The 12,452-nt window shown below is 31.7% G+C and overlaps 1 protein-coding gene across 7 annotated transcripts in view; it reads right to left on the reverse strand.

Annotated features, from left to right (window-relative positions):
• DIAPH2 (diaphanous related formin 2) overlaps window positions 1-12,452 on the reverse strand; it is a 1,054,304-nt gene that overhangs the window by 729,183 nt on the left and 312,669 nt on the right. For all 7 annotated transcript variants that reach the window (XM_072816467.1, XM_072816462.1, XM_072816464.1 and 4 more), the window contains 4 exons: window positions 11,214-11,324; window positions 5,207-5,325; window positions 2,992-3,108; window positions 1,172-1,290 (listed from right to left, as the gene is read on the reverse strand). In XM_072816467.1, coding sequence (XP_072672568.1) covers window positions 1,172-1,290; window positions 2,992-3,108; window positions 5,207-5,325; window positions 11,214-11,324 — 466 coding nt within the window. The remainder of the gene's footprint in view (window positions 1-1,171; window positions 1,291-2,991; window positions 3,109-5,206; window positions 5,326-11,213; window positions 11,325-12,452) is intronic.

Here is a 12,452-nt window from a genome sequence, read left to right on the forward strand (position 1 = left end):
TTAAAGAACTGTGTTTAAAGAACTAAGGAGGAAATTGGTAAATGATGAGACATAGGTGGCAGATCTGTGTTGTGCTGTTGTTAATGGTTGTTAATGATCTTCATTTCAATTTCAATCGGAAAAATGTCTCATAATATAAAGTCCCATGAAAAATCAGCATATAGATAGGTTAAAAAAAAAGAGAGGGAAGAAAATGTACTTAGCCAAAAAGTGAGTAATGGTGGTGGAATGTACTGAGCTGAAAAGTGAGATTGGTGGTTTTTCTGTCACTTACATAAACCTCTAGATTACCTAGAATAAATGAGCATTGGTTTTAAAATCAGAAAATAATACATAATAATTAATAATAAGGAATTCATCTTTGAATATTACTGTAAGTCTGCCTTGTGCTACGGAGTGAAGAATAATATAAAATTGGCATTCCACAGCTGTTGTTTTCTTTCTTTAAAGATAAGACAAATCTTATGCATGATGAATCTTAGCAAAAGTGATTTTTATTAGGTATAAAAACTGTTTAACTGTAAAATCAATATAACATAGCATATTTCACAAGAGAGGTTTCACATCATCACTCAGAGATTGTTCCAGAAAGTACAGGTAACTAGTAGCCTAGGATGATATAACTTCACTTTCTTAGTGATCCAAGTAGATGAACATGATCACCTCAAATTCTTTCCTAGATTTAAGACCTATGAAAATATAAATTGATCTACTTTGATAGAATTAAAAGGTCTTAAGTTACTGAAGCCTGCATCCTTTCTCAAATTTGAACACTAGACCCTACTGTACATAGGATTTCTATAAAACCACTGAGGTGCCAATATAAACTGAATCAAAGGATTTCAGACTCATATTTCTAAAAAGCAAAGCACTCTATTCTATAATAATAATATTATTATTATTAATATGATTTTCCTGTGTGTGAGGGTCACTGATTTTAAACTGAATTCAAGAACATTATAACATATCTAACAGGTTAATATTTTTAATCATACAGGCAGAACTCTCATGATCAACCTAATTAACAATTATGATGATTGAATACTCACAGACACAATGACTTTCCAGATATTAATAAACGAAGTTCAGTGAGAACACTACCTTCAAAATGTGATATTTTACAGAAAAGAGTGAAACACAAAGAAAGGACATTGAGGATAATATTACGTACCTATCAGATGTGTAAAATCAATGTCTAATCTTTGCCTATACTTGAAATCTGGGTCCATACCACTGCAGTGCAGCACTATCTGTGAAATGCACTCCTCAATTATTTTGTAATACTGTGGCCTGAAAGAGACAAAGTATTCTTGAATATCTGTTTTACCTATACAAGTCAATTTTCTTAAGAAGTGGTTCAGGACACCTGGGTGGCTCAGTTGGTTAAGCATCCAACTCTTGATTTCAGCTCAGGTTATGATCTCAGTCAGGGTCATGATCTCACGGTTGTGAGATTGATCACAGCCCCCCACACCTCACCCCATGTTGGGCTCCATGCTCAGTTGCAGAGTAGGCTTAAGATGCTCTCCTTCTCCCTCTGTCTCTCCTCCAACTCATGCTATCTCTCCTTCTCTCTCTGTCTTTCTCTGTTTCTCTAAGTAAATAAATAAAATCTTTTTTAAAAAGTGGTACAGCATGATAAAAGAATGCTTTTTCTAGCACATTAGAAGAGATCTTTCTAGCAATTAAACTCCCCTAGGAGAAATATGCCTAAACTTAAGGATGGTCTGGACATTATAATACAAAACCCATTATAACGTAATTGTGAACACTGACTTAATAGTCTAGTTTGTAGAGATTCATGCTTGTGTACAAAGATGCTTATCAATATTATCTATTTCCTTAAGTTATTGTTCTTAAAGTTAATGAAAACAAATGACCTGTTAGTCCTATATCCATGGATACAGAAATGGTTCTAAGCCCCTACAAGTTCTCAAGTTCAGTAAAGCATGATCCTATTTTCGCATTAGGTGGCAATGCCTTGAATTTACAATACCATTTTTACTCAAGATTAGCTATAACAGCTTACAAAACTAGACTGACCCACAATATTCCAAAGACCTATTTATGCACTTTTTTAAAAGATCCATTTCATAGAAGCATACACACTTAATATGCATGGCCATAGCCTGAATTTGTTCTAAATGTCAAAGGCTTTTAAGCATACTCTAATTCTGTAATCTATCAAGATAATTATGGCCTTAAAAATAACTACTTGCATACTTCAAAAAAATTTTAAAGGCACTTTTGCATTAAAATTTAGGGAGAGTTTAGGGACACCTGGGTTGCTCAGTGGTTTAGCACCTGTCTTCAGCCCAGAGCATAATCCTGGAGTCCCGGGATCAAGTCCCACCATGGATCCTGCTTCTCCCTCTACCTATGTCTCTGCCTCTCTCTCTGTGTCTCTCATGAATAAATAAATAAAAACTTAAAATAAAACAAAATAAAATTTAGGGAAAGTTTAGTATTTATCAGTGGCTAATAAAGTCAACAGAGAAGAATCAGAAACACTAGTATAGAAAAATAATGACATAAATATTCTTAAGATTCTGTACTGATAACTAGCCAACCTACTAAAAGTTTGCAAACAAAGCCAAACAGTCTAATTGCTTTTGTTATAAGGCTAGCCCCAAGAATAAAAATAAATAGTAATATATATTACCCATCTTAGGCTTTTTCAAGTCATCTTCAGTTTTAGGATAGATAATACTGGATTATAATCAGTCTAGTCAGGGGCTTTCTGAGTAAACAAGGAAAACACAAGTGTTTTCTTTGTGGCCATGTTAATTATCTACTAAATGTCCTGTCACTGGGGTGCCCAGTTTAAAGAATAGACCCTTCTGGCCCAATTATTAATAAATTCACACCTTTTAAAAAATGTTTCCTGAAGTCATCAAACTCGTATACACTAGGATGAAGTACATTATTAGTTTTTCTTAAATATGGAATTCAAATTACACAAATACTAGTACTTTCAGAACTGCCTCTTACCTGATATAATAATCATTTCTGATGAGCAAAAAATGTTGTAGAATGGATAATAAGTAATTTTCAGCAGCAGTATCCTTCAACATGTTATATAGAAGATGATACACTTCATTCATATCAGTAAAAATAAATAAAGGAAAAAAATTGATGAAAGTTTCATTCATAACAAAATCAGTTTTATTTTTTAAAACAATGATGTACCATTTTGTTTCCCTTACTGTTTATACACCTTCAACTCCATGATCCAGTATTTTAAAATTTACAGAAATAAATTTAACCTATGGAATCACTTTAATTTTTTAATGAGAGAAAAGACTTAAAGAGTATTTCCAGGATCATTTAATCATCAAAACCTTAAATAATCAGTTATTCATTATAAATTACAGATGATAGCTGGTATGATTGGAATAGTTACGCGATTAGAGAAAATGGTTTATTCTTAATCTTCCTGTGGCTGTGATAGTGGACCTATATTATTCATGTAAGCCACTACTCCTCTATTTTCATTACCATACAATATGGAAGGTAAAGGAACATTCTATGGACTGTTAAAATATCACAAACTAGTTTTATATTATACTGATAAAATGAGTACTAAATGTAAATTTTTTTCTCTTTCCATTCATTTGTATTTCATTATTTAATAAAAATGGAGAGTATAGATAATAGAACTTGAAACATTTTTCTTCGGATATAAAAAGAGTAGATGCTTTTAGTAAACTAGACAACAGATTTCAAAACTTTTATTTTATAATAAAAGTGAAGACCTGGAAAATCAATATAACAGAAAAGTAAAAGAGGAAATGTAATCCTATATTCTAAAAATAACCTGAAATGTCAACATTTTCTCTGAATACAAGTGTTGTGTTAAAGTCTCATAAGATCTTTTAAGTGGTTACAGAATGTAATCCAAAATAGCTTTATGGTACAATTTGATTATAAGAGAAATCTATACAAAGTAAGGAAGCAAGATATATATTAATATAAAAAGCATTTAATATTATGGAAATTACTGTAGACTAGAGCCAGTAATGATGGATAAGAAATTACTAGCATTGATCCTTTCTAATACTGACATTGTTATCCATTGCACACACATTTATCCAATACTTAGGTGTAAAATACTTCAATAGTAGCATTGGATGGGATCCCTGGGTGGCGCAGCGGTTTGGCGCCTGCCTTGGGCCCAGGGCGCAATCCTGGAGACCCGGGATCGAGTCCCACGTTGGGCTCCCGGTGCATGGAGCCTGCTTCTCCCTCTGCCTATGTCTCTGCCTCTCTTTCTCTCTCTCTGTGTGACTATCATAAATAAATAAAAATTTAAAAAAAATAGTAGCATTGGAGGAAAAAGATGAAACATAAAATTTCTGCCCTCAATTTAATAGGGCAGAGAGGTGTACATAAATAAGAAAGATATAAAGTAGAAAGTACTGTAGCAGTTTCAAGGAGAGGAAGATGCCAGCTTTTTTTTTTTTTTTTTTTTTTTTTTTTGGCGGTAAACGGAAGAAAAGGGAGGAAGCCATCATAGAGGAAAAATTCCATCTCAAAGATCATTTTAGTTCTGAATTATTTCCCAATTCCCCCCCAATCCTAAATAAGAAATTTACTGAGTGTGAAACAAATAGGCAGCAATGCTGTGACAATCATCTTTTAGATCTAAAATCAGTTCATATAAAATCATTGCCATAGGAAGATTATATACTAGTTGTATCTGATTCAAATGCATCTACCAAACAGCCTTGTTATACTCAGATACTATCACATCCGAACATTTTTTTTCACTAAGGAACCAAAATAGTTGGATTGAGAATAAGGCATTTATTTAAAGTGACGTGTATCTCTAAACTATTGAGTATATTTTAATAAACTATATTACCTATAGTTACATATGAACTCAATGAACTTTTCCCCTCAAATTCTTATATGTGAGGTATACACCTGAGGTGCTTGTCTATTCAAAACTATGGAGCTGAATATATCTATAATACAGCAGTAGGCAATTGTGAGATTTCAATAGAGCTTGTGTAAAACATGAGGACAGTCTGACAATTCCTCAACATGAATCTCAAGGATAGCATCATAGTGAGGTATTAATATAAATAAATGAATGTAAACTGGGCTGACAGATAAGAATTCTAATAATGGGCCACAAAATCACCCACGAATCCCTTTCTCACAATATATGCAAAATTATTTTTGTGGTGTGTCAAAAGGATATTCCATTTCTGCTCGAATGTCACTGAGACGGTGTGATAATTCAGTTAGGTCATCTTCTTTGTTCTCATCAAATACTTTCAGCTGAATATCAAGCTCATCATTCTCTTTTTCTTTTAGATCCTAATATATAAACATAAAACTTAACAGATGAGTAACAGTTTGACAACACCATACTTTGGTAATAATATTATTCATTTATATACACAAAAGGAATTTTATATCGCCAGACACTTAAGTTTTCTGAGAGAAAGTAAACATACTACGTATTTTCCTATTTTAAAATAAAGGTCACACATTGCAGTCATTGCATTTTCTTTTCATGCCCCAGATTTCTATTTAAATTAAAAATTAACAAGCACTTTTACTAAGGGTGAAAAAACTAATTGCTAACAGCCCAAATTAAGTACTGTTGTCTTTTTACTAAATACACTAATCAAAGATCACAAAAGAACTCATGCGGTTAGAACATTCACATAGGCCTCTGGCAAAAAATGCAAATATAGATCAATTGTATTAATGAAGAATAAATTAAAGGATATATTCAAGCACAACAGTCCCAAGTATGGCGAAGAAATTTTATAAAGAAATTTATTTTAAATGATATTTTGTGATTTTGAAGCAAAAAAGCATCAGGATTTTTTTATCAAGCTGCAGGACTAGCCTCCTCCCCCACTTTTCATTTTTGCTTAGCTGAATCACAAAATAGCAACTTGGGCATCAAAGATTTGTTTTTGTAATACATTATAAGCACATGCATTACAAACCTCTAATAATTTTTAAAGTAACAGTATGAACAAAATCTTTGGAAGCATGCCACACGAGAGATTGTTGGGCTTAATATATATCACCTGTAATATCTTTTAATATGTGTCCATTAAGTTGCAGATTTCAAAACCCAAATCGATAATCCCAACTGTGGATGATCAAGGGTGATACTGAAAGTGGGACTAGGATCTCAGAGCTGAGCTTGAATTCTAAAAGGAAATGCAAGCATGGGTGTACTTGAAATTAGATCAATAAAACAAAATAGGATTCATTTCTTGTTTCTATTTTTATTGAATAGAATAATTAAAAATATAATGGCTATTACTAAAGCCAAATGCAAATTTATGTGATTTCTAGATTTCTTCTAACACTCAAGTAATAATTTACTAAAAATTTACACACAGAACATATGATAATACTTATTACAATGTTTCTATAGGATTTCATAAAAAATATATGACAAATAAATATATTTACATTTAGTTCCCTATTAGTAATAACTTGCTTTAGATTTAGTTTTCCACATTTAAATCAATGTGAATCAAAAAATTATCTACCATTGATGGTCATATTATCAGATGATTTCAGAACTCCAGTAAGACAGGAGCAGAAGCCAGACACAAATAATATTCTGATCATTGTAGAAACAACTATTAACACATTCTAAAATATGGACTTTTCTTTATTCTTCTGTTACAATATGCTCTTTCTTAGATACTCACTACAAAACTTGAACACTTTTAAATGTTAGAAAAACAGAAAAAGCTAATTTAAATACTGTCATTTAATTAGCATCAAAACATTGTAAAACATGGAATTAATCTGCATAATTAAAATATTCTCTGTGAAAATAACTGATTAAGTGTCTAATTGTTTTTAATTAGGACAACACATTAATTATACAATATACATAGTATGTGAACATACATAGCACATATGAAAACAGACATAAAATGCAATATCTTATACTGTTTATTAGTAGTTGCCATTAAAATAAATATATATACATATACACATACACAGTAACATGTATAATTTCCTTTCAGTCAAATTTCAAACTTTGAAAAATATATCCATATATTCTTGATGAAATAAACATTAAGGTTTTTTTTAAACAAAAGTTTTTATATAATAGCACAAATATGATATCCTATAAAAGGAAATGGAAATATATCACTAGAGTTTTATATTTAAAAATGTAGAATATCATAATATCACAAAATTACAATAGTATTATATGAAATATTGTAAATGTTTGTTATTTTTTTAAAAGAAGTGCTGTATGGATATGGAACATTTTTGGCAGAGTCTCTAAAACATATAATTAAATCTCTATAATATAGCATACTTCAAAGAAAATTCCATTTCTAGTACATGACTGATTACCAGTCAAGCAATCAAAATTGACTTTTCTACAGAATAAGAAAGTTTGTTGGTATTTTAAAATAAACATGCTTGCTGCATACAGACATGATTTTTTACTATCTTGTTCCTTCACATGTATTTTCTAAATTTATTTAAATAAATAAAAGACAGATGGAAATAACTTCACAAGAAATCAGAGCAAATACAAGCTTAAAAATCACTGTATAGTGATTAGTGATAGTAACGACTCACTAATCCCAAATTACTAATGCAAATTTATGAAAATAATTTTCCATATAAATGAAGTATAAGCTCCTTTAAAAACCAAAATTTATCAATAAAGATAGGGGAATTTTGAAAATAAATTTTAAATCCATGAAGGCAGGAGAAACAAAAGCAAAAATGAATTATTGGGACTTCATCAAGATAAAAAGCTTCTGCACAGCAAAAGAAACAGTCAACAAAACTAAAAGACAACCTACAGAATGGGAGAAGATATTTGCAAATGACCTATCAGACAAAGGGCTAGTTTCTGAGATCTATAAAGAACTTATTAAACTCAACAGCAAAGAAACAAATAATCTAATCATGAAATGGGCAAAAGACATGAACAGAAATTTCATAGAGGAAGACATAGACATGGCCAGCAAGCACATGAGAAAATGCTCCACATCACTGGCCATCAGGGAAATACAAATCAAAACCACAATGAGATACCACCTCATACCAGTGAGAATGGGGAACATTAACAAGGCAGGAAACCACAAATGTTGGAGAGGATGTAGAGAAAGGGGAACCATCTTGCACTGTTGGTGGGAATGTGAACTGGTGCAGCCACTCTGGAAAACTGTGTGGAGGTTCCTCAAAGAGTTAAAAAAAGACCTGCCCTACAACCCAGCAGTTGCCCTGCTGGGGATTTACCTCAAAGATACAGATGCAGTGAAACGCTGGGACACCTGCACCCCGATGTTTATAGCAGCAGTGTCCACAATAGCCAAACTGTGGAAGGAGCCTCATTGTCCATTGAAAAATCAATGGATAAAGAAGATGTGGTTTATGTATACAATGGAATATTACTCAGCCATTAGAAACGACAAATAAACACCATTTGTCTCAGCGAGGATGGAACTGGAGGGTATTATGCTGAGTGAAATAAGTGAATTGGAGAAGGATAAACATTATATGGTCTCATTCATTTGGGGAATATAAAAATTAGTGAAAGGGAATAAAGGGAAAGGAGAGAAAATGCGTGAAAATATCAGTGAGTGTGACAAAACATGAGAGACACCTAACTCTGGGAAATGAACAAGGGGTAGTGGGAGGTGGGCAGGGGGGTTGGGGTAACTGGGTGATGGGCACTGAGGGGGGCCCTTGGCGGGATGATCACTGGGTTATGCTGTATGTTGGCAAATTGAACTCCAATAAAAAAATTTAAAAAAAAGAAAAAGAAAATAAATTTTTATAGGATATAATTAAAATAACTCTCTTTAAGGACTCTGAATATTATATGAAAAAAGTTTTACTCTACTATATTATTACGATGGTCTCAGCAGTTATTGAAATCCTAAGAATGATTCTTTCCAAAAACACTTAATGATTCCAGATAGGTGTAATTCTTTCTAAAGTTTTATTCAAATTCCAGTTGGCTAACATACAGTGTAATATTAGTTTCAGGTATATAATACAGTGATTCAATGCTTCCATACAACAAGATAGGTCTGATTTTTTATTCATGTACCAACAATTTATATTAGCCTTAGCCACATCTAATTTGCTGCTTTAAATATGATAGATTCTAGAAAATCAGGGATCTCCTCCTGTTAGAACAATGTATAAAAATAAGAGTGAACAGTAAAAAAGTGAGGATTTTAAAACTCATGTATGAATATATTATTAAGCTTCCATGCATATGTACAGATGTTTAATGCTACCTGAATACTAGTGGTTTAAGCTTAAATATTTAGTAAATTAAATAGTTCATTAAAATTGAGTTCATTAGATAATAATTGACGTTATTTAAGTCTAATATACATTAAAGCTGACCATTCTGACCTTTGTTTCAAATTGTGATAAACTACAAGAATAACATCAGTCATGAAATCTATGGTATTAATTAAAATCGCTAATCTTCTGGGACTATTTGCCTGAATTCTGATTCTCATCTTTTTTATCGGAAGTACCTGGGAAGGATTTGTTTTCTTCTCAAATCAGACATCTCTGCCTTACCCTCAATAAGATTTTGATAGATTCTCATTAGGGAGACATGTCCAACCTCTTTAGTTGAGAACCAGAGCTGTATTTAATATTTTATTCTACTGTCTTAGGGAGAAAAAAAATTGAGAATCCTTATAGGATTTATTCCAAACTTTTAGGAGGCACACATTTGACACTTCCTACTTTTCTCTTGCTGAGAAATCACTGACATCTGGGAATCAGGGCTTAGCCACATATATATGTACACAAGCATACTTAATGTGTACACTCAGGGCTTACTGAAGAGATGTGACAGTTACTGAAAAATCTAACAGGATTCATATATTAAGAAAACATTTATTAAGAAGCACATGGTGCCACAAAAGCTTTAATATACAGTTACAGATCCAATGGGAAAGTGTAGCTTAGAATCACAGATAAAAAAAAACTTGACTGTCAGTGTAACCAAATATACCATGAGACCACTGAGCCCAGAAAAGGTGAATACACCAGAGAAAAGGATAAAGGTAAGGACAAGAGCTATCTTTTCATTTTCTTTCTGAAGAGTACAACTTAATTAAATTAAAATGAGAGTAAAATTTTTGGATCAACCATTCAGTAGTGTATGGCAGAAAATGAATATTCAATTATAAAGATACAGGGAAATAAAAGATGGAAATGTAATAGCAACAACTGAGGCACAATATGTGGCATATTAGTAAATGAGCAGAAGATGCTACAGAGCCCGTATAGCCAGCAAGTGTCCAAAAACATTGATACTCTCCCAGAAACAGTAACACAAGTTACTGATGCATGTTACACACTCATTCCTCAACAGGAAATTTCCCTGATTTTGGTATTTCTAGTGCTCTAAGTATTATATACATGCTCACTTGACATTTATTTTGTTTTGTTGTGTTTTGTGTTTTTTTTACTCCCTTTGCTTCTTTTTTCTCAGGTGTGCTCTTAGTAGCTCAGATGAAGAGACTAATTAGACTGTATATGTCTCTTAATGTCATGGTTTTAAACAAACTCCTTCTTCAGTTAACATACTAAATAAGGTATAAAGTCACATTAGCTGTATTTGTGTTTATAGAGTACATGTCCTCATTTTATCTCAGATCAAGTCTATAAAGTTAATTCAAAAATGTTTTAGTGGCTCTAATCAAAATTTGAGCATAGATTCACATTCAATTTAAGAAATAAAACTGTTTTTTACAAAACTTTCTATAGCACTATATCAAGAATACCATTCCTAAATGTCTAGAATATACTGGTCAAAAGTCTATAGATACTTATGCTGAATTTAATTAATATCAATCTAAGTTATCAAAGAGGAAAGCAAAAACTTTTAAATGAAACTCGAAGCTGCAGAAAAAGAAAAAATTGTATTCTTTTATGTTCTGAGTATTCAAATTCAAAGAAATTCCCTTTCCACTTCAAGAAAACAACAAATCAAGAAAAAAAAACACCCATATCACTTCTGGACACATTAGCTGAATTCTGAATCATCAGTTGTATAGAGAAGCTAGTATTACTGTAATATAGAAAAGCTTACAAAATCTCTAATACTTACAAGAGAAAATATAGCAAGGCACATTTGTCTACTCTGTTGCAAGTACTTTGTCTAAAGAGAGAAATATGTTAAAGTTCATCAGCATACTTAATGTGTACACTCTACTTACTGGTAACATTGTTTTTAGTCCTGAACGTAGGAATTCATTCCTTAAATGTATTCTAAAATCAAGTTCATAAGGTGAAGTGACAAGGGCATTTATAAACTGCATGCAGGCCACCTGCAATTAGAAAGCAAAGTTTGTTAAATAATTTATTTAATTAAGGAAATATTTACTTAACACATTCAGATCATTATTTTTCTATTAATGAAGGCATACATACATATACTATAAAATATTAGGAGAAATGGAAATATTTACACAAGTATAAGGATGATTATGATTTTATAGCATAAATGACAAAATTAACAATTAAATTTCTAATGTTCAGAATAATTCTAATGGGGATATGATGGATGGGGAAATATTGCTATGCTTTGCTAAACAATATGAAGAATATTAAACTCTGAGAAACTTAAAGTTCCAAAAATCTGCATACAGAGCCCTTTAAAAATATCATGAAATGTATCTTTCCTATCCAGCTGTCCACAGAGTGCACTTGGCCTCAATTATATATGGTTATAAACACTTTTCTAAAATAAGTCAAAGAAAGTACCCTGATATTAAACAGAGAATACTGATAACTTAGAGAAATTAACAATGATTTATACTGTATCCATTCTATTATTGGGATGAACTTGAAAAAAAAAAACACAGAGTATTAAAATATATGATTAAGATGAATTAATTTACTATGTATAAAAATGAATGCAAGTGAATTAAGATCAAGTAGAAGGCACTGTGACACCAATGCTACTGTGCATGCATGACAAAGTAAATAGAATAGCTTGTTTTCAAGTGAAGGTGATTCATTATTTATACTCACACTCAAAAACGTTTGTTTTTTTTCTTATCTTTTGATATGGAGGTTCCTATTATAAAAGGGGACTTATTTTCTAGTAGTAATTACAAGCTAAAAGGGAATCAACAAAATGATAATTGCCAGGTGATCCACACATTATTCCCGATAGCATTTTTGGGAAATGCTGCTCAAGTTGAAGGCAACTAGCTAATAGTTCAAGTCAGGAGCTACACACTTAAATTGATTATTCTTAAAGTATGCAATGAGTATACTGTACAGTGTTCAAAGAGCTGACTGTGAGGGGACTCCTGTAAAATACCAGATTTAGTAAAGATGTCAAGTATACATAGAAAGAGACACAAAAAAATCAAAACTTCATATAAAAAAAAACACATCAGCAAAAGAAAATATTTCAAATATAGTTTTACTTGACTTATCCAGAACTA

The sequence above is a fragment of the Canis lupus genome, chromosome X, assembly GCF_048164855.1.
Source record: "Canis lupus baileyi chromosome X, mCanLup2.hap1, whole genome shotgun sequence".
NCBI classification, from domain to species: domain Eukaryota; kingdom Metazoa; phylum Chordata; class Mammalia; order Carnivora; family Canidae; genus Canis; species Canis lupus.